The sequence below is a fragment of the Aricia agestis genome, chromosome 15 (assembly GCF_905147365.1).
Source record: "Aricia agestis chromosome 15, ilAriAges1.1, whole genome shotgun sequence".
Taxonomy (NCBI): Eukaryota; Metazoa; Arthropoda; class Insecta; order Lepidoptera; family Lycaenidae; genus Aricia; species Aricia agestis.
Window position 1 is genome coordinate 6,443,374 of NC_056420.1, and position 27,070 is coordinate 6,470,443.

Sequence of the window (27,070 nt, forward strand, 5' to 3'; positions counted from 1 at the left end):
ACTCGTATCATCCGACAGGCATAAGATACACAAATAAAGATACAGAATTACTCATACAGCGACAATATGAAAAGAAATGTAAATAAAATACATATTCTTAATGTGCAAGTTTTAATATTCTGTTTAAGCTGAGTGGGCTTTTAGCCAAAATACGTTATAATCCTTCTCGGTATAAGCGTGTTTTTATTAAGATAATGTTAATGCTCCATAATATCTTGGATTTAATCCTTGAATAAGCCGTTCTTACTCGTAAGCGAAAGTTCTAAGCATTACGCAGTATGATATAGACGTTTTTAACACCTGTGAACATAAATTATTTTCACGTTAATGGTTGTCTGAATTTAAAATACATTTTCTCTCGAATAATCTTAAATTAGGGGTGATTAAAACTATTAACAACATCGTCTCAGTTATGTTTAAAGGAATTTGAACGAAAACTTCCTTTATACTTCGCCGAATGCATTTTTTTAGTTAATCGACTTTCACTCAATAACTTTGAAGTCTTCTTAGCCGTGATAGTTTTCCTTTTAAATTAAGCATATTTCCTACTCCCGTGATTTTTTTCACATTTCCAGAAGCAACCGTTCAGCTGGTTTCTACCAGCTACACGGTAGAAACCAGCTAAAGAAGGGGAACTTTAAAACTTCATATTTCACAAATGGATACCTAAATCGAAAAATGATATATGAATACTCGTAATATTAAAAAAAAACTATCCAACGACACCCCACACGGTGGGGTGGGTGCGAAGTAAAAAAAAAATGCCGGCTTGATGTGTAAGGGAGTTCCCATAAAAAAAAAAAATTTAAGATTTTATAATATGTAACCATTTTGTCGGCACCATTAATATGTGCATTCATGCCGAATGACAGCTTTGTAGGTCCTATAGTCTCTGAGCAAAACCGCGGACAGACAGACAGACGGACAGACGGAAACTATAAGGGTTCTTGTTGACTACAGAACTTTAAAGATGAACATTTTTAAAGTGACGCTATTTTGTAGAAAAGTTTACAAAGTTTAGGTCAAGTGAATTCAGTTTCAACTTTCAACTTCGTTCTCTAGAAAATATTTAAGAGTAACTTTATCGGTAGTGCCCATACAACTTTCCGAGTTGAAAATTTTTCAAAATGTATAACAATATTTTTTCAAAGAAAAATATTCCTCATTCAATGAATAAAATATTATTTTAATTTCAGACTCAATGAACATATTTTGATCGTTATTATTTACCAATACTTCAGTGCTTGTGGAAATGACAATAATTTACTTACAAAGATCCATTGAATATTTTACAGAAAGTCTGTTAATGAAAGCAATGACAAAAGATTGGCACAAAGCCAGTCAGGGTAGGGAATATAGTTAGCTCCAACTTTTTGTAGACTCTTTTAATATGCAAAAATGACGCCATAAAAACATCAGGCCTACAAGTATTTTAAATTGCGAGAGAAAACTACAATAATTCTTATTATTATTGGGTTGTAAAGTAAAGAAGTATAAAAAATGAGCCCTTTTTTTAATAAACTAGAAGTTGTAGCAATTAGAGTAGTGGCTACAATTGGGTACTTTGCTAGAGTATAGTCAAAATTAAATAAGGTGTCCCCAGCGGTCATTGACCTTTTTAGTCAAGGAGCTATATGAAAAATGTTGGCACTGTATTCAGTTGACTTAAAGAAAAAAATGAACTTTTATATCTTGACAGACTGCTACTAAATAATAGATGACAGACTACTAAATAATAGATTAATAATTAGAAAACCTCTCGGTAACTCTTAGAATAATGATTTCAACTTTTGATGATTTCGAAGTGATCTCATCTCATCTCACCGAGTAAGCAAAATACGATATCCCCTAAGACTAGAAACATATTCTATCACTTCATTGTCAATCGACGTTTGTTTATAGAACGATGACATAATATTTTTTATATAATATTATGACAAGTTTTTTGACCCCTGTCCACAAAACTTGCCATAATATAATATATAAAATTTAACCCCTGGTCAATGACCGCTGCGGATAGGATTCGGCAATATTTGAACTCATAATATTCTATAAGCTTACCGAGGCCATAGTTTCAACTCCTACCGGTATCATACCCATTGCCTTAACATTGGTAGGTACTTGAACATTTCTGAAGAAGAACAAGACAATCTTTCTGTTCTTTGTATCCATACACTCCCACGGTAATCCATACACAGCATTTATTATGGAGTCATTCTGAAAATATAACAAAATTTCATTTTTCCTTGTGTTTAATTATATATCGACATAATATAGCTTAGTTATTTTAATGCACATCATGTACATGATATTTTGTATGTGCTTGTAATCACTTGTAGGTAAGAAGGACACAAACTGCTTATAATTTAGTTCTTTTATTAAACCCTATATTAGATAACCTATACGCCAAAGAAATAATACTTAAATGTCGATTAAAATTTAAATAATTTAATATTTTAATTACATACAATATATACTTATAGTAACAATGATATTCTATGTTACTAACGTAACTAGATTGGAAGTTTACGGTAGCAACGCGTTGCCACTTCGAAGATGCCTGCAGGCATATCTCACATACATAATGACATAACGAATATGTGACTTGACATTGTCTTTTGAACAAAAAAGTGGTTACGCATTTCTGAGTATCTTTTGTAAGACATTGCTACTCTAGTATTTTAGAAACTCATTAATGTATATCAATTACTAGAGAAGAATTTCGCCAAATTGTCGAAATTCAAATAAAAATTAAATTATTTTCAACGCTTTTCTATTGATATTCTATTGTCAAAATATGCACTTTATTTACAACATTTTTAGACATAATTCCTATAGAGTCTCAGATTAATAAAGTCAAATGATGACAAACTGGCCGTGGGCGTGTAGTAATTGTCTAACAGTATTTAAGATTCAATAAAAAAAACTCAATCTATTTTCAATTTCATAACAGACTTCAACCATAAATAAAAGAGTAGAATTCGTGTGTACTTATAGGCTTGTCAATCAAATCTCCTAGTGTGTCTGTTGTAGTGTTTGTAATGTTTTATTAGTTAAAAAAATGTATGATAAAAGCCAATGATTTTTGCATTAAATTATTTGTCGATAATGTTGGAAAATATCCAAATAAAAATTAATTACTAGAGTTTTTCATGTACTTACTTGTGGTACGTAACTTTTTCATCCTTTTTGACCTTATAACTATAATTTTTGTATTTCCTAAAAACGCAGCTTGGCATTTTAAGTCAAAAACGTGACACAATGATATTCTAACGTGACACCTCGTCGCTCAATCGCTACCAACATGCAACTAATTCAAAAGAAGGGACTTACCTTCATTTGGCCGTATCAGACTGTACTTGCTAGTGCAATATCTACCTTTTTTATAATAGAATATCATAGATAAAAGCATAATTTCAAAACAATATTAGCTCGATGCACTCCTTCACTAGATGTAGCCTGCAATTTCCTAGCCTTGGAATTGGTTTATTGCGCAGGAACCGTACGTTCCGGGATAAAAAATATACTGGCTATAATACCAAATGTAAAAATGTAAAAAAAAGTGTCCATGGCGTGATGGACCACAATTAATTAAAATTCATATTATTATTTCAATTATCCTTGGTGCGAAAAATCTAAATAATTAAATAACAAAAAAAGGATATGGACGAACAGTCCATAGACGGCTACAATTTTATAATAAAAAAAAAAACCAAATGTAAGTTGAATACAATTTTAATAAAATCAGTCCAACCAACCTACCCTACGTTTCCGTATTTTTCGTCAAAAGGGATCCAAAGTTTTTCGCTCATGTATTAAGAGGCCGGGTGCCATCAAAATTCTCATACATACGTAATACCAAAATCATTTTCTCATAAGAAAATATTTAACATGTTACATGTTTGAGTTATTTTTCAGCTTAAAACAGTAATTACCTAGGTTCTTGCACAAAAATTAAAATAACTCAAACATGTTAAATATTTTCGTATGAGAAAATGATTTTGGTATTACGTATGTATGAGAATTTCGATGGCACCCGGCCCCATAGTATTATATAGGGTGTAACAAAAATAAGTGATAATACTTTAGGGTGTGTACGTGTTCCTTGTAGAGAGTTCACTGTGAAAGTAGCAGCGCTGAAAGACCAAACATTTTTTTCACTTTTGTATGGGGAAACTCGTGACGCTCGGGCACTTGGCCATACAAAAGTTAAAAAAAAAATCGTCTTTCAGCGCTGCTACTTTCACAGTGAACTCTTTACAAGGAACACGTACACACCCTAAAGTATTATCACTTATTTTTGTTACACCCTGTATAGATTGTGATTTTACATTAATGAAATTGGATTATTTTGAGTTGAAACCTGGGGAAAAATATTTTAAAAGCTTTTATCCTGTTTGAAATTCATGTTCAATATTAACTTAATTAACAAGTGTTGGCGAACTGAATTATACAAATAATTGTGGTTTTGTTATGTAAAGTTATTTCAACATTTCATTTTGCAGAGTAGTGAGCATGCGCCATTTCAATCAAATTAATATCACAATTGAATCAGTGAGGGTCAATTGAGACCGAACGCGACGCGTAGATGCATTTCTAACGGCCGTTCCCAATATTTGATCTATCTCTGGTTTTGCCTTACTAGAGATAGGAATAGCTCACATTAGACATTTTTATGTCAATTGTGAGCTATTCCTATCTCTAGTAGGGCAAAACCAGAGATAGATCAAATATTGGGAATGGCCGTAAATTTTATGGATTTGACAAATTTCAATTATTGCGTGAGACATCTTGAGAATCTGTCAAATCCATATAAATTTAGAAATACATCTACGCGTCGCGTTGCGGTCTGAATCAACCCGGCTCGATTTGCGTTCGCGCGAACGATCGGTTTCGCCGCTACATCGCGTGATCAAAAGCATATGCAGACTAGGCGAGACAATAGTAGAGTGCTCTTGGCCAATTTTATTGGCCTGTCTGTCCCTTTTTTATGAAATAAGGGGGCAAACGAGCAAACGGGGCACCTGATGGAAAGCAACTTCCTTCGCCAATGGACACTCGCAACAACAGAAGAGCTGTAGGTGCGTTGCCGGCCTTTTAAGAGGGAAAAGGATAGGCAAGGGTTAGGAAGAGAATAGGGGAAGGTAGGAAAGGGAATAGGGTACGGGATTGGGCCTCCGGTAAACTCACTCACTCGGCGAAACACAGCGCAAGCGCTGTTTCATACCGTTTTGTGCCGTGTGAGCTCCGGGCGAGCCGGCCCATTCGTGCATGCAAGTGCAAGCATGGCTCTACCACGTAAAAACTCTCATTATTCGGTAGGTGCAAAAAGGCTGGATTTATAACTATGCGTCCACGCGAACTGCTTGTGATCTCACGGTGTAGCGTCCAATCCGATCGTGTGGCGAGACAGCGAGTAGAGTGCTCCCAGCTAATAAAGTTAGCCGAGAGCACTCTACTCACTGTCTCTCAACTCTACTCGGTTGGTGTAATCAGGCCCTAAGGACCTAAAAAGTTGGAAGAGCGCGAGTACTTATTCGGAACGAACCAGATGTACATGCAACAAAGCCAAGTTTTAGTACTTTGCTGTATTTGCCCCTTTTATAGAGTCTTATCTATCGCGATCCTGCGTTTTAAAAACATATTTACCTTGAAATCGCAGAACATCTTTCTACCTAGAACAAATCTTGAAATTGTCAGGCCCGCATCTTCAGACACGGCAAAAGTTATCTCAATCTCTTTGAACAAATTTTGGCATCTGGATTGTTGTGAAGATTCGACTTATATAATGTTTACCTACTGTGCAAGCATCCTTTTTATATGATATAACCTTTCACACGACGTTTTTTTTTTACGCGCGTTTGTATCGATACAAACGCAAGTTGAACGCAATTCGGCACGAATAGGCCGGCTCGACCGGAGAAATACCACGTTCTCACAGAAAAACGGCGTGAAGCAGCGCTTGCGCTGTGTTTCGCCGAGTGACTGAATTTACCGGAGGCCCAATCCCCTACCCTATTCCCTTCCCATCCCTACCCTCCCCTATTATCCTATTCCCTCTTAAAAGGCCGGCAACACACCTGCAGCTCTTCTTCAGCTTTATTTCATTAAAAAAAAAAAAAAAACACCGAGATGACAAGCAAAATGTGACCGTGCCAATATTTTAATAAACCGTACATACATTCGCTTGTGATCACGGAGTATAGTCCGTGCAATCCACAAAGACGCGCCCCACCACTTTTTGGGTGAGCATCTTTCCCTTTGACCGTGACGCTTTTTATTAATTAGTCTATTGTAGTGTGCGCGTGCACTCATAGGTAATTAGTGTGTACCGATTACACTCAAATATTGGCGAAAGCTTGCACCCATACACTATAAAAGATTAGGAGTAGGGGGGCGCGTCTTCGTGGATTGCACGGACTATAGCGGCCAAACTACGCATTCCCACCGCTGCATAGTGCATATAAATCCAACCAATAGGTTGCGGGGCCGATAAGAAACTGCTACTCCAATCTCTGATCGGATGTAATCCTTTTCATGAAATAAATTAGTGCTAGGACTTAGAACGAAATGTATCTCACGAGAAGCGAATATAAACTACACTTACCATTGAATTAATAAGTTCGAATACAACAGACAACTGTATTAGTTCCTGAAACAGCACCAGCGCAACCATCCCGTATTTGGCAACGGCTTCGCTGTTCTGAAAGCCGAATTTATACATAAATTATCATTCTAAAAGTGTGTCCGTCTGTCACTTATTCTTTCTAAATATAATAATATTTAGAAAGAATAGGTGAAAAGTAGAAAAAATATGCGACGACCTCTGTGGCTCAGTTGGTGGGCTGTTGGTAGCTCAAGCCGGTTCGAATCCCGCCGACGGAACAAAAAGTTTTCAAAGTTTTTGGGCCTTGGATGTGTATTAAATATGTGTATCATATAATAAAACTCTTAAATATATGAATATTATAAAAGTATTAAATATATTTCCGTTGTCTGGTACCTGTAACACAAGTCCTTCAGGTACTTAGCACCGGGCCAGACTGACGTGGTGTGAAGCGTCCATAGATGAATGAATGAATGAATGAATATTATTTATTGCATTTACACATAGGTACATAATATATAGAAATTCAAACTTAGTACTAATAACATAGCAATAAAGCCGCCTTTTGTGTTTATTTAAACACAAAAGGCGGCTTTATTGCTATGCAGCAATTTCTTCCAAGCAACGATATTGAGCAAAAGATATTATTATTATTATTATGAAATTTTGATTCCCGGTATATTATACCTGGAATCAAAATTTACATTATGATAATACCATACATATTACCTATTTAAACTAAATTATTCAATTAGTATACCTACATAAAAATATATAAAAATATAAAATTACCAAAAGAACTTTTAAATTACGAAATGTTCGAAAGCGAAGCGTTTCTTCGAAGCATTGCAAACTTTTTATCCCCACCCTCAAATTTCGTTTAAATGCTAATAAAATGTCTTCTTAAGTCCCCAATAGCAATTAGACGATTTTAAATCGGAATTCTTTTATCGGCGACAAATTAAGTTTGCTTTTCGATAAATCAATATTGATGTTAAACAGATTCGGTATTATTTCCTTATTGGTATTAAGGCTTGTTCACGTTGCATATTCACGCTGGCTTATGATGGAAAAAGATTGCCACCATGATTGTGCAAACACCAAACGCACAATCGACTACGATTATAAGCAATTAAAGACGAATATGGTCTACACGTAAGTCGTACATGACCGTAACTCATTGTCTGAGATCACTACCACTTCAGAATTGCTTAAGCAACTCCAAGCATTATATACCTCTGTGTAATATGCTTGCTATGCTTGACTTTAATCAAGCAATGGTAAAATTAATAGGGTAGTATTTAATCGAGTGACTGTAAATTACAGTTTTAGGTGTCAAAATTACTAAATTTGGGTTATAGAATTACTATTTGAGCGACTGAGAGTGAGTGACGAGAAATTAACAGAACAGCAACTTAGAAATTATTTATTTGAGTTACTTAAAATACAAAATGAGCAGCTTTATAATTATTGAGCGACCTAATATCTTTCTGAGTATCAACGTTACGTCCTGCATTTTTTTTCAATATTTGGCAAATGTAATTTTGTACTGAGCGGCATTTTATCTTAAACGAAGTGTTTCGAATACCAAAAACCACTTTGAAAAATACACTAATGAGCAGAGTATAATGTGCACACATTAAAACAAAAAAAAATGAATATGAAGTAACTAGTTATTTGATGAAACACTTTTATTCAGGGACTACGGACAGGGATAGAACAATTTTTTTTTATTACTATCAAGCACATTTTTTGTGAGTAGCTCCATTTGGATAAGAGGAACAACAATTTTATATGTGAAAAAAAGTGGAAGCTAACAGAGATAGAAAGGATTTCATACTTTGATTTGATGATCCCAAAATGTGTACACGGGGCAGTAGGAACTTCTGGGTGGTTTACAAAAAAAGTAATTTTTATTAAAACACGTATCAAAATATAAAATATAAAGCCTCAAATAGAATATCAGTAACCAATTATCATTAATAAAGCAGCTCACAAAAGTTTGCTCAAAATTAACTTTTTAGTAGCTCGTAATAAATAACCTCACTTAGAAAAATGTAATCTATATTTAATATTGAAGTTGCCCGCTATGTATTTCCAGTCGCTCACTTAGTAATACAGTCGCTCGGATAGAATTTTAATATCTGAAATAGAATAATCGCAATCCACATTTTGTAAGCTCGTTCTGGATTTTATTATAAATCAATATTAGTCGTTAGTTTAGTTTATTTTTCGCTTAGACAAATTAATACCGCTCATGTTATTAAAACAGTATGTTCATCATCAGTCGCAAAGTAATTTTTTATTCGCTCGTTTTATTATTTCCCAAATTAATATTCATACGCCTGTCTTTATAGGCTCTTAAGTTCTGTTCAGTGACTTTCTTTCTATCATTACAGTAATGAAAACTCATCAGCTCAACATAATATAATATTATGTTTAAATATAACTATAATCGTCCGTATAAATTTTAATAAGATTAGCATACCCCAAAGATCTCATGATCAAATTGCTAACTTGGTAACCTAAACACCACGGTCGAATCATTTACATTGAATTAACATTATAATTTTTTAAATCGTTCGACAAATTCTGGTTTCGATCTTAAAGACGATTAAAAGTACCAATAATAGTGTTATAATTAGATAATTTATGGTCTGGTGACTGGTGGTAGTGATGATGATGATGATAATGATGATATGAATGTAACTTGCATAGTAGCATATGCTTTCAGTTCTTAAACCAACTCCGAAAGCCGCAAATGTGTATTTATAAGGAATCCGGAGTTCTCTTAGCACCTTCGGAACCATGGTATATTATCTATTTGCAAAATCTTGCTTTTTGGTAGCATATGCTTAGGATACTTCTCATATAATCAAAATCACTATATTATGTTTCCATATAAATTTTGAGGAGTTCCCTCGATTACTCATGGATGTATGGTGGAATAGTGGTGATGATGATGATGATTAATTAAATTTGCATAGTAGTACATGCTTTCAGTTCTTAAGACAACGCCGAAACCCCCAAATATGTATATTATATAAGGAGTACGGAGTTCTGTTCACCACCTTTAAAACCATGGTGTATCCTGATGCAAAATCTTACTTTTTGGTAACATATGCCTGAAATACTTCATATGAAACCAAAAAAAACATATGTTTCCATTTGAATTTTGAGGAGTTCCCTCGATTACTAATGAATCCCATCATCAAGTCACCATTTTTGTAAAAATGGGACCAAATTGGAGTGAAACCTAATATAGGAAAACAAAAATTTTGAAAATCGGTTCACAAACGACGGAGTAATCGTCGAACATACATAAAAAAATATATCCACAGCCGAACGTATAACCTCCTCGTTATTGGAAGTCGGTTAAAAATATTACTTTACACAAGTTAGGAATTATTTGAACTTAAGGCAGTAAATATTATTTCATTTCTTATTAAAGTTGTTTGGCGGAGGTTTTTTTAAATTTCCTATTTTTTTTTTTCACAATAAAATTAAAACCGTTTGAGATATTTCAACAATTTTAGTACGGTATCGAATGTAGTACAATAAAACATTTTTAATGGAAGTCAACTTCGGTCCTATGGTCACCGCAGCCCCGTTTGCAGCGATGATTCTTTGAACCCAATTTTGTATGACTTTGCCACACATTTCAGGTATTTCGCGTTTAATTTGGGCTCTGAGCTCTTCCAACGGCGTCGGCTTATCCAACGATTTGACGCAGCCCCTAAGAAAAAAATCTAGAGGCGTTAAATCGCACGAAAATGGCGGTTAATCGACTGGTCCATATTTTGAGCTAACACGCTCATCCAACTTGCTCTTCAATAAATCGATTGTAATTTGTGATGTGTGGCTTGTGGTACCGTCCTATTGAAACCTCATGCTGTCCAAGTCCATGTTATCTTCTAATTCAGGCCAAAATAATCCATAATCATGGCCGACCTGTCTGTCTGCTAGGGCGAAAATTACGATCGAATTTCTGTACTAAATTTTTAAGATTTGCAGACGTTGTTAGTTCGTGTACTTCACCATGATACAAATGTTATGTACAAACCATAAAATTAATATACCTAGCGGAATAGAGCAACAATCTTGAGCTGTCAAACGAAACCAAAATTGGTTTTCATCTGTGTAAAAAATATGTGTACCTATACACTTACACATTACTTACACAAGCATGATTGAACATGAATTCGTCATCGATCGATCGATCGCCGGCAAAAAAAAGAGTGCTCCTGTCATGTATCACACGTCTCTTTTTACCACTCAGTGTTACTGATAGTGACATCTCTCTTGCTCAGGCCTTTGTTTCTCTATTCCGCTAGGTATATTAACTTTATGGTATAAACACTATGTAAAATGACAGTAACAGTTCGATGTTAAGTGAAAGGGTGCGTCCACAAACTAAATTCAAAATTGACAAATCCCTATTGGAAAACCCTTTATAAAACATGTTATAAATGTTTATAACATGTTTTATATAAGGATTTTTGTATGGTCAATGAATGTTCATTGACCATACAAAAATCATCAAAAACTAGCGGTACTACGGAACCCTATGTTGCGCGTGCCCCAACACGCACTTGGTTGGTTTTTTATCACTAATGTGCTAGTTGGGTTATTATGGGAGTGAAATTAGGGGCAACAGCTAACACACCGGTATCAAACGAGTCAATCTTCAAATCTTGATGAGTTCGGAGCCTCAGTGCGCCAATTAACGCTTTACGTTAACTTGTTATTCGAATTAAGAACCCTCCAGTTAATTATTGTTAAAGATTTGAGTGATTCGATAATATTTTTCTTCGAAATGACGTCATTTAAAGATAATTGAAATTTACTTTCATCTCAATGTTTAAAGGTTTCTTGGCAAATTAATACGTCTACATCTTTATAAAATTAATTTTAAAATTTTCTTAGTTTCGCTAAAAAATAAAATAAAAAATAAACTCGAGGACGGTTAAATTGATTGGGCTAATTTTAGTCTTGAATTATTCGTGAGATTCCGGAAAAGGTTTATATTTGCATGGAAATGATACGAAATTCACAGGATCATCTGTGCAATATAAAAATTGTTTGCAAAAATGTAAAGTATTTTTTTTGCAGCGAAAATTTACGCGGTGTTGTAGAGCACTTTTTATGGAAAGGGTCGCAAAACGGAGGGAGAGTAGGCAGCCATTCGCAGGAGCGTAAGTATAGGTCTACCAGGATCTGATGGCGGATGGCAGATTTACAAAAGATATCCTTGATCGCGTATAAAATTTTATATATTTTACATGTTTCACACACAGAATCAGCCGCTAGGAAAAAAAGGATCAAAATGTCTTATTCCAATTACCCTCATATTGCTAGAGTCAATATTTTCTTTTGTCACTTTTTGCCATCAGATTCTGGTAGACCTATAATAACTCATAATTTGATTTCTGCCAGCACTCCAATAGTGACTTTGATGACTGTAGCAAATAGACAGGGACAACGTTTGAAATAATAATATTTTGTACTATGAGCGGGCAATTTTAAAAGTTAAAACCTTAGACGAGCAATTTTATTGCGTATTGCGTAATATTATTGACCGTATAGGGTTGATATAGAACATCACGTTCCTTCAATCCAATGGTCAAATAAACTGTTCAATAAAATTGAAGGTGATATTGAGAGTAGGTACAATAATTGATCGCCTAGTGGCCGGCTTATGGTCACAGCACACATATCAACTCGGAAAGTTATCGTCAGGATATCACCTTCGCCTCGCCTTTTACCAGGCGTCAACCTAACGTATGCACGCATTAACAAAGCGAATCAGTAGCGTCTGTACTTCAACTCGGCTACGGCTAGGCGACGCCTCGCTTTCGGCTCGCCGTTCGCAGCTTCCGAGGCGAGGCGATTACGTTACGGTTCCGCTTAGTGTGCGTTGCAGCAGGGAGTTTCATACAAACAATATTGAACGGCTCGAGGCGATACGGTGCCGATCCCTTTTCGAGTTGATATGTGTGCTGTGACCATTAGACTTCAAGCCCATGAAGCCATTGATATGTGAAATAAACCAACGTGGATAACGCTTCTAAGCGTTTACTATATCAGATACTCTGCATAAGCATAAGCAGTATTATAATATTATGATTTAATAATTATGATCTATGTCGTCATTTCTGATCGGTAGGTACAGGTGAGTACGGGGTGAAGTGATAAGGTTTACAACCCATGGCTTTTGATTTTTATTTTTACAATGAACCAACGTGACGTTTAGAAGGATTTTACTATTGCGTACATTTTTCCATAGCAGAGATGCTCTGGACGTTGGTCTGTCACGTTGGTTCATTTCACGTGTTAGTTTTCTTCATGGGTTCTTCACAAAAAAGTGAAATTTGCTTGGTGCATAAACGATTGTTCAACAGACTCATTAAAGTTAATATTACCAATGTAGAAAGTTGGAATAGTACAATACACCCGCTGACTTGCAGTATGACGTAGTAGAAAAACAGCATTGGTCCAAACACGTTTGACGTTTTAGACGAAAAGCTGAAACAAATGTGTTTTTAAGTCGTAAGTAGAGTGAACGTAAGTTATAGTAAAAATTTTATAGTCTATACTAATATTATAAATGCGAAAGTGTGTCTGTCTGTCTGTCTGTCTGTTACCTCTTCACGCTCAAACCGCTGAACCAATTTTGCTGAAATTTGGCATGAAGATACTTTGAGTCTCGAGAAAGGACATAGGTTAGTTTTTATCCCAGAAAAATGTACGGTTTCTGCGCGATAAACGAATTTTTGCGCAACAGAGTTGCTTGCGTCATCTAGTCTATAACTTTACGCAAGTCAAACATTTTTTTTTTTAATTTTGCTTTATCAATTTTTGGCTTTATTCAACTTATACTTGATTATTTTTGGCGATAACAACCCTTGAGTTGGGTTCCACCAGAGGCGTGGTTAAAGTTAAAGTTATGGTCAAAGTTATGCTTATAGTTAAGGATAATTTAACTTTAACATTAACTTTGACCACAGAATTTGACAGAAGACGTTGCTGATCCGACAAGGCTTTATAGGAACGTGGGCGGGGGCGCTGCTGGTAAAAGAGAACTGTCAAAAATGGCGTATTTGTATGATGACAGCGTTAGTTTCTTTTTTCGCCACGTGCATTTAAATATGGAAAATTTAAATATGGCGTCCATTTTTAACTTTAACCAAAGATTTGACATTTTGCACTGTAGTTAAAGCTAAACTTATAGTTAAAGCTACAGTTATAGTTAAAGTTAGTTGGTGCAACCCACCCTTAGACATATTATAATTTTATTAAGTGACGTTTTATATTCTTAATAATTATTATAATGCCTACAAAAGTAATATTGTTATAAATATATATTTTTTCTAATACACAATCGAAATAGCTTAGCCGCCGTTAAATTGGAAACCACAGGCCCAAAATTTAAAATTGAACGGGGTGTCAAGCAGGGTGACCCTATCTCCCCACGCCTCTTTACGAGCGCCTTAGAAGAGGTTTTCAAGAAAGTCTCGACAGGTTGGGGAGACAAGGGTATTGTTGTTGACAAGAAGAGGCTAACAAACCTCCGCTTCGCCGATGACATCGTTCTGCTTGCCACGTCAGCTCAAAACTTACAGTCCATGCTACAAGATCTTAGCACGGCGAGCCTCGAGGCGGGACTTCGGATGAATCGATCAAAGACCAAGATCATGACTAACAGCACGAAACGCAGGGTCGAGATAGATGGGTATGAAATGCATTATGTCGACGAGTACGTTTATTTAGGCCAAATAACATCTTTTTATAATAGACAGGACAAGGAAGTAGACCAAAGAATCGAGAAGGCGTGGAAAAGTTTTTGGTCGATGAAAGAACTTATGAAAGGAGACCTTCCACTCTGCCTAAAACGTAAACTTGTCGACATGAGCATCCTGCCCATCCTAACCTACGGTGCTCAGTCTTGGTCTTTGACCGAACAACAGAAGTCCCGGCTCGGAGTTTGTCAAAGAGCCATGGAGCGCAGCATTATAGGTGCCAAAAGAACGGATCGTATCCGAAACGCTACTCTGCGCTCCAAAACGAAGCTAATGGACGTGGGCAGAAAAGCGGCTAGTTTAAAGTGGAGCTGGGCAGGGCACGTCGCTCGCATGCACCCGGACAGATGGGCACGTCTAGTTACGGAGTGGCTACCGAACGGTCGGCGAAACAGGGGCAGACCCAAGAAAAGGTGGCGCGATGAACTAGACGCTGCTGATAAAGAGTGGCAAAATTTAGCAAAGGATAAAGACATGTGGAAGGAGAGAGGGGAGGCCTTTGCCCAGCAGTGGGACACCATCGGCTATTAATAATAATAATAATAATAAATAATACACAAACAAACAAGCAAACAAAATATATACTTTATTGTGCACATAGTGATAACATTTCAAATACAAATAGGTAAAATATAATTAATTGAACTACGCACAAAGGCGTTTCTAAGAAACTTATAAATTGCAACTAAATTATTAAAAGTGTTTACCAACTTACAATTTACATCCAAAGCAAACAAAATCTTTTACAGTATTCATGAAAACTTTTTTAATATTTCAAGTTGAGTTTTTAAAAGAAAACCTCGAGTGAAAGGATTAAAAGATTATTTCAAATCTCTTTGTTTAACAATAATTGAAGTTGAGTTCTGAATGCACAAGGAATCTTAAAGAAATATGCAAAAGAAAAATCTTCGGCGTTACCTAAAGAAAAGTTAAAAAGCCCCTTAGCCAACACGTTTTCTTTACCGCTTCTTTATAGAAGCGAATCAAAAATGTATGGAATGTTCGATATAAAAGTCGACATTCAACTCATGTCGTGTCAATTCCAATTTCCATACAATTTGACACATGATTCCATTAAGAGTCCGGGTGCCATCGAAATTCTTACACAAACGTAATACCAAGATCATTTCCCATACGAGAATATTCATCATATAATTTTTTAGTATGTAATATTTACATACTAAATTGTAATCGTTCATATTTTCTGGTATGCAAATATTTTGCTGTGAATCTTTTACAGGAACCTAGGTAATCACTATTTTAAGCTGAATAATAACTCAAATAAATGATAAATATTCTCGCATGGGAAATGATCTTGGTATTACGTTTGTATAAAAATTTCGATGGCACCCGGACTCTTAAAGAAGCGATAAACAAAACGTGTTGGCAAGAGGATAAGGCAATCAAAAGTTTATTTCAAAACTCATTAACTACTGCTAACTTTAAGCAGTTTCATTTACTTTGATAGTATTCTTGGAAAGCTTTTAGATGGTTTCATCTTTCGTTAAATTTTGAAAATAAAAAGTTTCAGTCATTTTCACATTGTATCCATTATTCTATACCTAATGTTACAATTAATGCGAAAGTGTAAGTATCTGTCTGTCTGTTACCTCTTCACGCCCAAAACGCTAAGCCGATTTTGCTGAAAATTGGTATGGAGATACTTCAGTCCCGGAAAAGGGCTTAAGATACTTTTTATGCCGAAAAAATGTACGTTTCCCGCGCGATAAATGACCAATTAACTAACGATTTTTGCGAAACGGATTTACGGATGTCATCTATCTCATAAAATGTTAACTATGACTAATTTTATAGAATAAAGAGGCACTTTATTCTATAAAACACACATTATTTAAAAAACTAGATCGTTTGCCCGGTGTTGTTAAAAAGTGCGCCAATTTTATTCATACCGTCAAATCCAGGATTATATTATTACAAAGCAGAATTTCACTTCGTCACGTATCGATGATGAGCGCTGAAATTACCAAATGTATGTTTCGCGTAAAAATAGGATAATAAATAATAATATATTATAACAACAACGTTTTAGCACCAGCATAGACAGTAAACAAAAAGTACTGTTAGACGCTTGGCAACGTTTTTGTCCATATTCTGACGTGTGCAACATGTCGGATTATTCACTTTATGTGCTAGTAGCCCTCTCTGGTCCCACATTTGCGTAATATTTCCTATTAATTAAATGAGAATAAGTGTTGATGTGCTATATGAATAAAATTAATAAACGATAGTTTACCGTGATATCAACCTGTGATGATCAATATTTTCCTTTAACAATCTGGACACCATGGCCGATTCTTCTTCCGAATACCATGGAACACCAGTTAAACTTGTCTTTGGTCTAGGAAAGTTCTTGAGACTGTCCTCTAGAATCTTCATGTGCCCCCAAATGTGGACCGCTGCTAGGCTCAAGATTAGGTCGTAGTAGCAAAGTATTAATGAACTGATGGCCGATAGAAACCAATTCAAAAACGACACTATGACGTAACCTGTGAAATCTCTGGTACAGTCGATAGGAAACGCGTAGTATATTGATAATTCGTAGGTTTCATTTGCAGGTTTATTCTCACTGAACATTCCAGACCTATAGTTTTTTAAGATGGGCGCCATGTTGAAAGTAATCAATCCGATACAACATTCTGTTGGCAGAAATTTGAGGAACATCGTGCTGTATTTGGTTATTTTCTGGTAAATCTGAAAAACGACGAAACACATCGAGAAAAGGTAGGTGCACTTGCGCTTCGTTTAGCTCGTCTTGGCGGGGGCACTATCGTGCCCCTACATTCGAAAATTTTAATTTCTACTTTATTTTACATTTACAAAGTCATAGAATCCTTAAATTTTTTACAGCTACTGAACCTTTAGCTTACCTCTCGAGAGAAAATTGGAGCAAAATTTATAGCTTTCATAAGAGTCCGCTCATTTATTTTTACCTTATAGCTTGTGATAACCTTCTAGCTTCTTTGTAACTCTTCTAATAACAATAAAATAAGTTACCTTCTCGGCGTATTCTGACTTATCTCGGTGGTAAAACAGATGAAATTCCATCAGAAAGTCTCGGAATTGATCACAATATTTCTTCCGCCATGGTAGGTTAATACGAGTCTATATATAATTAAACATATTTTGTTAATCAATCGTTGTGAAATCTAAATTCATTGGGGTTTACATACACTTTTACTTGTATGTACTCTTATGAGTACACACGAGAAAAGGGATGCTTGAAAACATAACCCCTGCTCGTGCAATCGGGTAAGAGGAGTAAGAAGTAAGAATAGTTTAGTCTATTTACATTAATTCATCAAAATGGTAGTAAAAGTGTAAACGAGTAATAAAAATTTATTCTGATCTAGTTTTATTTTAGCTTGATTCTTAAGTCTATTCAAAAATCTTACCACAGCCGTGACATTCACTAGTACAGTTACATAAATATGTCCAAGCACTTCAAAACTCTTCACCCCAAAGCTTTTCTTAAGATATATTACTTCAGCTATTAATTTAATCAGTGATATGATAAACAGCGTCGTATTGCTTGGAAAATATGGTTTAGTTTTCTTTGTGCTGAGGTGTTTGTGTGGCCATGAGCCGATGCTATCGACGAGGATCCGAAAAACCTTAATATCTGACAAGTCCAGTATACCCTCGTTCCTGAAATAATATTATTACTGGCACCGAAATGTTAGCTTCGTAAACTGTGATCTACATCCGGTTTATATTATACCCTATGATTTTATCTGTGATACAAATTAAATACCAAGGAAACCTACGAATAATAAAAACTAAGGAAACTCAACTAACTTCAAACGTTTTAAATTTCGTTCCTTTTCGCACACTAAAATATAACAATAGCAACGAAACACTCACTCAAATTCACGAAATAAAACCGTTGACAATAATTGTCACAAAATTGTTAACCGAGTACATGCATAACCTCTTGTAGCCTCTTGGTGCAATTTTTTTGACGGAGTTACTCCTTCCTCCTTCCTTAGTTTTTATTATTCGTCGATGGAAACTCATGACTTCTAACATAATATTATATTATAATATTAATTATATATACTATATTAATTAGTAATATTATAATATTCGTAATTTCATCAACATCAGTCCAGCTGTTTCAACGGCAATTCGAAGCTAAGAAACAAACAAAATATTTTGTTTTTTATTGAAATTAAGATGCCAGACAAAAGAAACCACAGACAATATTTGTAGTAACTAGTTTCTTATAAATTTACATCACACTTTTAGGTCTTGTCCGAAAGAACAAGTGTAGTTTCAAGAGATCTCGAAACAGGAAACTCTTCGACGATATTACAAAAGTTAAAATTGTGTAAATAAAAACAAGACAAAAGAATGGATTTGGCAAATTGGTTCAGGTTTCTTGTAAATATTTTTTAAAAATCGCAATTTTTTTATCTATTTTTTATGGGGATTTTTGTCAATAGACATGTCAACCCCATCGTATCTGCCTAATGAAATTCACTCATCAACTTCCAGCAATAAATAAATCGCATTTTAACACCATAAGATTAGAGAACTGATTTCATTCCTAGTTACTTCATTTCTATCGATTAGTTTTATGTTGTTTTATTAATTGTTCTTTATTAAATTGTAAATACACTTACTTTGAACTATCTCCCATTTTGTAAACGTCTTTTTCAGTGACTTGAAGTTACGGAAATATAATTTACCTACGCAATAAAATGAAATAAAAATGCCGTTGGAATAACCTACAAACCGTGCAATTACTCTTAATATTAATGTACCCCTTATTATGTAATTAGACGTAAATTATACGGGACTGACAATGCTCACGCTTAATAACCCATAATTGGGCTTGCTCTTATACCCTTTAAAGTACTGTAGAATTACAAAGGTTCTATTGAATTAAATATCATTTCCATCTCCAAAACAAAAACATTTATTCATCACATTAAAGTTCGGCTTAAATAAATACTACGGGGCATAAGACCCTTTGTACCACAATGCGTATTCAAAGATTAAAATATAAAAAATAATTTCATGTATATGTGTGTGAAATTTCAAGTCTCTAGCTCCAACGGTTTGACTTATGCTTTGTTCTATCAGACAATCAACGTGGCTTTTTGTCTCATACAATTCATATTTACCTTTTTCATGTAGCATATAATATAATTTATTATTATACTGTTAGTTAACTTAAATATAAAAAAAAACATACTGTATAATAATTCTACGAAACCCTACAGTGTTTCCTTCTTAGTTCTTATCTATTTTTATTGTCCAAAAGAAAAAAGTATACCTACAACAGTAATTTACTTAAGCGATTACGGCCTATGAAAAACTGTTCGTCGAAGGCTGCTTTCTCACGCGTCTTAAAGACATTTTCTACTAAACTAAGACAAGTTCAGACGAATTAGTTTGATAAAAAGACTCGAATATTATTCTGTGTCAACGTGTTTGAATGTACCATCGAGGAACTTGATTCCTAGGCAGTTGCCAGACCCACGTCATTTGGTCGGTGTCACGTATGTCAATTCAATATTAACTGTATAATCGGTCGGATGAGTTTGACGTATCGCGACGAAATCACTTAGTTACATAATACATTCAAAGGCGATCGAATAAGGAGCGGCCGATTGAATACGGTCGGAATGATCGCAAGCTAAACTCGACGGACTTGGGTACTCGGAAAGGCACAAAACGAGTCTGGAAATGCACAGTTTGACCAGTGCACTGTGCAGTGGGCCTGCGAATTGCTGTCACTCTGACCGTATTCTATAAGGCTAATAGACAAAATATTTGTAAACTAGTATTACACTCCGGTAAAACCGAGGGAGGGTAAATATTGGAAGTTACAATATGTGTGTTTTTTTTATAAAAATAAATAAATATATACAATAACACACTATTACTCGAAATAATTTCTAATAAGCAAGAACACAATACCAAGATTACCTACCTAATACAGCACTTCACTCAGATCATGCAGAATGTTCATTTCCTTCCGAACAATATTGAGAACAATGAGCACAGTGTACTAGAATTGCATAGGATCATAGTAATTTTACCGTCGCGTCGCTTCGGGACCAGCAATTATACGTAGATAAGCTTCTTGTATAGGTTAAAAAAGATGTATAGTAAGTGAATAACTAACATTTTATAACATAAGGGCAATAAGGTTCTTTCCCCATTAATTTAAACTTGGGAGGTGTCAAGGGACACGCGAATGGAACAAAGTTATTTCTTATGTACAAAAAATCGGCCAAGTGCGAGTTGGACTCGCGCACGAAGGGTTCCTACCGTTATAGAGCGAAAGTATAAGCTCATACCTGTTTCAAGTATAATAATTGTGGTTATATGTGTTGAAATAAAAGCAGCTGCCCCCCTACTCCTACCTGGGTACGCCCATGTGAGTAGCCCTGGTCTCTCGTGAGTCGGGAGTAATGATGAGAATGATGTAAATTACGAGTATATTTCAAAAAAATGGTTTTCCAATTGGAGCCATCTTTACTCTTCAGGCTTTAAAAAACATAGTTTCAGTGCTTTTCATTTTTATGGATTTGGATCGTACACAAATTATACTGACCGGACCTAAGAACATAGATAAATACTTGATACAACTACATCAGAATCTGAACCGAGATTAATTTTATTAAAGCGTAAAGGTACAAGCTGGAAGCCGCCTACATGAAGTTTCAGCAGACGACGTGTCGTCGCGACACGTACCATTTCTATGTACTCAATGAATGTGTCGCTAGCTGCGCAAGGTATTTCATAGAAATACATACAAAGCGGTAATGTCGCGACGATACGTCGTCTGCGGTTGCTTCATGTCGTCCGCTGCCAACCGGCACCTTTAAGTTTAAATGAGACCAAAACGCGACGCGTGGATGCATTTCTAAATTTGTACTGATTTCACAGATTTTGTGAGCGCGAGCTTGCAAATCTGTCGAATCCATACAAATTTAGATATTCATCTACACGCGTTGCGGTCTGAATTGACCCTAAAGAATATAAGTGTAGAATGGTGTTACTAACGCCATCTGTTGAAGAACGGTAGTACTTGCATATTCCTCCAGGTTGCTAAAGTCACAACCCTCCTTCTAGTTCCACACAAGTCTGGGTCACGTAATAAATTAGTCGTCAAATCTAAAATCTATTACGGCTGCGTACAGACACTAAAACGATAAATTATAACCCATATAAAATCGGAAAATGTTTTACCGTTTTCTTAATTTTGTCTGTCTAATGATTGTGTGAAAATATTATGTACTTATATAGAACAGCTGTTTAGACCACAAGCCAATGTTTTGTGACTCTATATCGTTATCACTGCTATCAGTTCGCAGTTTGGCCTGCTATTAGTTGGACCAGAACAATCGACCTCCCTGTAAAATTAAGGGGGCGGCTTTGTGGCCGGTTTACATTATCCCAATTCCAATCTAGTGATCGTTGGATCAGCGCTGGATAACTGCTGGTTTACTGTTGGAATAATGTTAACGGGCACTGGAATTCACTGGAATGTAATTTGAAGCCGGCCATTACGCAAATTTTGCAGTTAGGGTTGATTCAAACTACAACGCGACGCGTAGATGCATTTCTAAATTTGTATGGATTTGACAGATTCGCAAGTCATCTGACGCAATTGAAATCTGTCAAATCCATACAAATTTAGAAATGCATCTACGCGTCGCGTTGCGGTCTGAATCAACCCTTAGTGTTAAATTACGTGGTGTCAAACGGTTAGGGGAAAAATGAAAATCTTATTAGAAAATACTACAGCTCATATAATCGAAGTTACACTTTCATTTCAACAATGATCACATGATTTTATTTATCGCACCGCATAGAATATATCATTCGCATACAACTAAAATATTAAATTATAATATTTAAATAATTTATGAAAACATTTTGCTTACCTACATAATATTTACATTAAAATCCGCAAATACAACTTTTTACATTAGCTTTTTACAATTTTGCTTCATATTTACATTTTTAACGCATCAATCTTATTTATATAAAATTTGGTCAATTCTTATTAAAAATTAAAATACCTAAATCTAGTTTATCTACATTGAATTCATCAAAAATATTTTGAAAATAACATTAATTATTGCAAAAGACGTTGCTCTGATAAATTAAGTTCGCATGATGGTTGCCAATAATATATCAATGTCGTCATATACTCATTACCTATTTTAGTGACTAGCTAAAACATGGCTACATAAAACAAAGAATCTGACAAATCAAGCATAAGTTTCGTTACTTAATATACGAGTAATATCTATAAGTTAATCAGGGTAAGTTCGGACATAGGGTAAATCCGGATAATTCAACTTATCACTAAATTAGTCAGTGTTTTTTTTTTTGCCTGGTGCTACGGGCATAATATACGCCATACTGCACTGCAACGCAAACTGTATCCGTAACTGTAGTTTATTTTAGCGTTAACTTGAAATATCCGGACTTACCCTGTATCCGAACTTACCCTGATTAACTATATAAATTCAAAATAATGCCATTAACAGAAAATAACAAAAGAACATCTACTCGGCCTTAGGTGTATTTTTGACGTTCAACTTTTATTATTAATTTGGGATTTTTAAGTTTTTAGTAGCCTAACAATTATTTGACACTTTCTGGACCCTTTTAGTTTATCTGAAGATTGGTGAATGAGATGGAGAAATAGTCCAGGTTTTTTTTAATGGTGCTACATACATAAACAATATTTTTTAAATAATGCAAAAGGGAGGAAAAGAAATATAATATTATCATCGACTAGTAAAAGTTATATGTGTAATATATACACGAAAAACTACTGTACATAATGTGCAAGTAATAATAAGTATGATAAGCAGCCGTTGCTTCTCATTTCAATATTTCTTATTATGAAATTCATAATAAGACTACGTAGCAATGAGAAAATCAATAGAAGTAGCATAGTATTTATTATTTATGTTTTCGTCTAACATTTCTAATATGAAGTGCAAATAATATTTAGGAAGTTGATGTTGGCTTAGGCTTCGTGACAATAAATATTATATTTAAAAGTATTTTGTTTTAATAGTGTTAAGAATGTGACACACGATACAAAAGCAAAATATGAAATATATTTGCAAGAAGAATTTGAATTTAGCGTTTAAAATTTTCTAAATGATTATGATATTATTTTAAACAAAAGTAGATTTTTTTAAACTAAATATATTAATATTTTAACATGAATATTATTCATTCAACAAAAACAATAATATGGCTCTGTACTAATTATAATATTACCTTGGATACATTGTGTATTGCAATATATAACAAATAATACCTTAATATCGCTGTACATAACATGCATCAAGTAGTCAACGTACTAGGAGTGCACGAACTTCTGATAAAATATGAAAACATAATCATTATATAAAAATATTTATAAGTAGCAAAAGATTTAGCTTCTCATTTAGTATAGTTACTTTCTCTATATTTATTGCATGTAACTCCTATTGTAACAGTTTCTGTAAATCGTAGATTTTTTAAAATTAAACATAACTTGCTAAAATTACTTGCCCAAAAAAAACAGTCTACGGCATAAATTACTTTAATATTACCTAATTAACTAATTATACTAATTGGTGTTTCAAAGAGAACTACTAATAGGAAAACAGTATAATCTAATAATATTTATAAATCACTGATCATAAAATTTTAAATTAAGTAAGCGAGATTGGTAACAAAAATGCAAGTGTTGTCTATGTCAGTGTTCTTACAATATTCCTTGTCTACAATTGATTTTTATTGAGATTTTATTACTTTTACCTTAAGTATGCAATTTATTTAATTATTGTGTCATTGTATTTTTGTGATTTGCACTATAATTTTCGCTATAGTACTTAATTTTGGTCGTTTTCAGTTACTATTATTTGAAGACGTAATGCCTGTAAAATTTCATCAAAATTTAAGACAATTTAATATTCTTTGTTATTTAACTTTTTAAAAAATTAGATGGGTTTTGTATATCAGAAGGTAAATAAATCATTGCAGGATTATTTTTCTAACAAACATTACGTCATCTGTGAATAATTTTGTCTGTAAAATTTAAAACGGGCCTTATCAAAACGCTACTGTTGGGTTTCAAGAATTGAAAAAGAAATTAATTGATCCCATTACTTAACGCGTAAAAGCTAAAACAAACTAATCTATAAATACGTACTTATCTAAATCTATTTACATTTAAGTTTAAGATAATAAAACAGAAATATCGAAATTTCGTAGTGTTTTAGGCACTATTTAGACAGCCATCAATCTTAAATCTTACAACGAAGCTTCACTTAGTCTACGTCTTAAAAACGTTTATAATCTACGTGTCAATAGGCAGGTAGTAACAATATATTATCCTAGTGTGTATACAGAATATGTGCTAACCTCTTACAAAACAGTCTCTTACCTAGCTAGGGGCACGATTCCGATGCATTTACCGCGCTGAAATTTAGTAAATAAACAACTTTGGTCTAAGCCCCTTTACCATTTAGCACCAATTAAAACATGTTTAAATAATCGCAGCTTGTAAATTAGGTATAGGTAATCAAAGAACGTAGGTATCACAAAATTTCTTCTAACAATCTGAAGGAAATGTTGTTGAAAATAGTGTAACTGAAAGCTACCAAGCTGCCATTATACAAAACATGATTGAAGCGGGGTTTTCTGTAGACCAAAAATAACAAATTGAATTTATATAAAACCTGATTAATCAAAGGAGTTTCCAATTATTATCAAAAACATCTATTCATAATGAAATCAAGGAAGAGCTACAAAAAAAACATTGTCAGCAATATTTATTGTAAGAAAACTGATTATTTAAGTATAATATGGGTAAATGCATGGATTACGAATAAGTTGAACTTACATTATGCCCACATCTGTATGCAATAGCTTATCGAGAAATCAAAATAAATGTTGTCAATACTTTTCAAATGATAAATTCCATATGGCGGTAGTAACTTTTAATAGTTTGTGTCTATGCTTCATATAATATGCTTTTATAACTATATCTGTTCATATGCTCTGTGTCTAGTGTATTGCTATTTCTAATTATGGTTTATTTCTATCTACATATTCTAGGAACCTATGAAAAACACACAACATTTCCTAAATTCCTTGATGTGTTAAAATAAAGTGGTATTTACAATAAACGTTAGTAAAAACATGGTAGGTTATAAAATATCGTTTGGTTCCTCGTACCGGATAAAACGTGAACAAGATAGGTATAATGATGTACTCGAAGTATTAAAAATATCGTCTAAAGTATTGGCTAAAGCGTCTGTCGATAAAGCATTTTAATCACGTCTGCGAGTCCATTTCAGCATTCTTTCACTATCTACGATAACACTAGGTACAGTCTGTCACATCCGAAACTTGGGAACAGCGAAGTATACTACGGCTGACCGACTCTCTCTTCGCGATAGAATCGGGTTAATTATTTCACTGACACGACTCTTATCTGAACACCATTGTCAATTGAACACAATGTAAGAAACAGCATGTGCGAAAATCACACGCAATAGGAGTGAAACCTTCAAAATGCGTTGCGACTTGTTGACTTAATTGATTCAATGTGGTACGGTTAGATGGTATTAAGCTTCAAACCATTTTAAAGCCACAAAGCTATACTGACAGTTTTCGTACGACAAAAACTCACAACAATACAGAAGGTTTCACTCCAAACAGAAAAGTGGGAAAGAAACGTGAAACAATTTCCCCGATGGCCTAGGGGACCAGAGGCGGGGCCGAGTTCCGTCGAGTTCAGCACAGGAGTTCGGAGTTGGAGGGCGGTACTCAGCTGGGTAGGGGCCGGGGGGGTGCAGGGCTCGCGGGGGCCGCGGGCGGAGCGGGGGAGGGGGAGGCTGCACTCTCAGGCGCGGAGTGCGCCCGCGCGGTCGGCGCTGACGGCCACGGATGCGTTGATACTAACGTTCTGAAAGCAGGAAATGAAAAATGTGTGAAATTGAATGAAGATTATATAAAATAAATAGATGATGATCAATGATGATGATTAATTTAAAGAGATAGAAAACTAGATAATTTAATTTGTAATGATGTCTTAGGGTCAATTCAGACCGCAACGCGACGCGTAGATACATTTGATCCTATTTTTCCTTGCATAAACTTGTAAAGTATATTAATAGGATTCGACTTGACGACGACGCCAGTCGTCAGCACCATCGTATTTGTGAACTCTGCACGTAGTTTTTAATAGCAACAACTATCTATCACCTCACCCAAATTAATTCATCAAGCCCCATACACAATAGAAATTCTATTGTGTTTTGTTTTTCCACGATCAACGGGTTAATCATACAGGTAAATACCTTGTATAGGGAGACATATTTGAGGCGGGTGGTGTTGGCACGGCTGCAGTGTCAGGATGTAGGAAGTTCCTCCGCTGTTCCGATCGATCCCAGCATTGCTGCATACACCTCGCCATCACGTCAGGCAAACTATTTACCTGCTCCTGAAATTTTAGAAGTTTACATTTAATAACTATATTTTTTTAATTATTCTTCGCCATCTTAAATAATTGTATCTATAATATTTAACAAAGCATGTGGAAAATCACGTGTCGAATTATTATATTTGTATAATTTAGAGAAGTTGATTCCTAGGCAGACGGCGGACC

The 27,070-nt window shown here is 34.8% G+C and overlaps 2 protein-coding genes and 1 long non-coding RNA gene across 3 annotated transcripts in view; 1 reads left to right on the forward strand and 2 right to left on the reverse strand.

Moving 5' to 3' along the window:
* Positions 1–220: 220 nt before the first annotated feature.
* Positions 221–19,066, reverse strand: LOC121734460. Its single transcript, XM_042125073.1, has 8 exons — positions 19,050–19,066; positions 17,910–18,072; positions 17,422–17,529; positions 16,661–17,118; positions 13,030–13,132; positions 6,608–6,703; positions 2,062–2,217; positions 221–300 (listed from the first exon to the last, which is right to left on the reverse strand). The coding sequence occupies exons 1-8, from the start codon at positions 19,064–19,066 to the stop codon at positions 244–246; spliced, it is 1,158 nt and encodes a 385-aa protein (XP_041981007.1). The 3' UTR covers positions 221–243.
* A 2,141-nt stretch (positions 19,067–21,207) lies between these two features.
* LOC121734111 lies at positions 21,208–26,157 on the forward strand. Its single transcript, XR_006036665.1, has 3 exons — positions 21,208–21,218; positions 23,195–23,199; positions 26,103–26,157. It is a non-coding gene; the product is annotated as an uncharacterized LOC121734111 (long non-coding RNA).
* The window catches only part of LOC121734110 (small conductance calcium-activated potassium channel protein), a 299,498-nt gene continuing 296,820 nt past the window's right edge, over positions 24,393–27,070 (reverse strand). Inside the window, exons 17-18 of the mRNA XM_042124526.1 lie at positions 26,763–26,905; positions 24,393–26,368 (exon numbers count right to left, since the gene is read on the reverse strand). Coding sequence (XP_041980460.1) covers positions 26,230–26,368; positions 26,763–26,905 — 282 coding nt within the window. The 3' untranslated portion in view covers positions 24,393–26,229. The remainder of the gene's footprint in view (positions 26,369–26,762; positions 26,906–27,070) is intronic.

Excerpts from the sequence above, each read along its gene's own strand:
- LOC121734460 (XM_042125073.1), bottom strand. Across the intron at positions 17,119-17,421 it reads AGTCAGAATACGCCGAGAAG|ATTTACCAGAAAATAACCAA; the intron begins GTAACTTATTTT and ends GTCGTTTTTCAG. Across the intron at positions 301-2,061 it reads GAGTTGAAACTATGGCCTCG|GTGTTAAAAACGTCTATATC; the intron begins GTAAGCTTATAG and ends TTATGTTCACAG.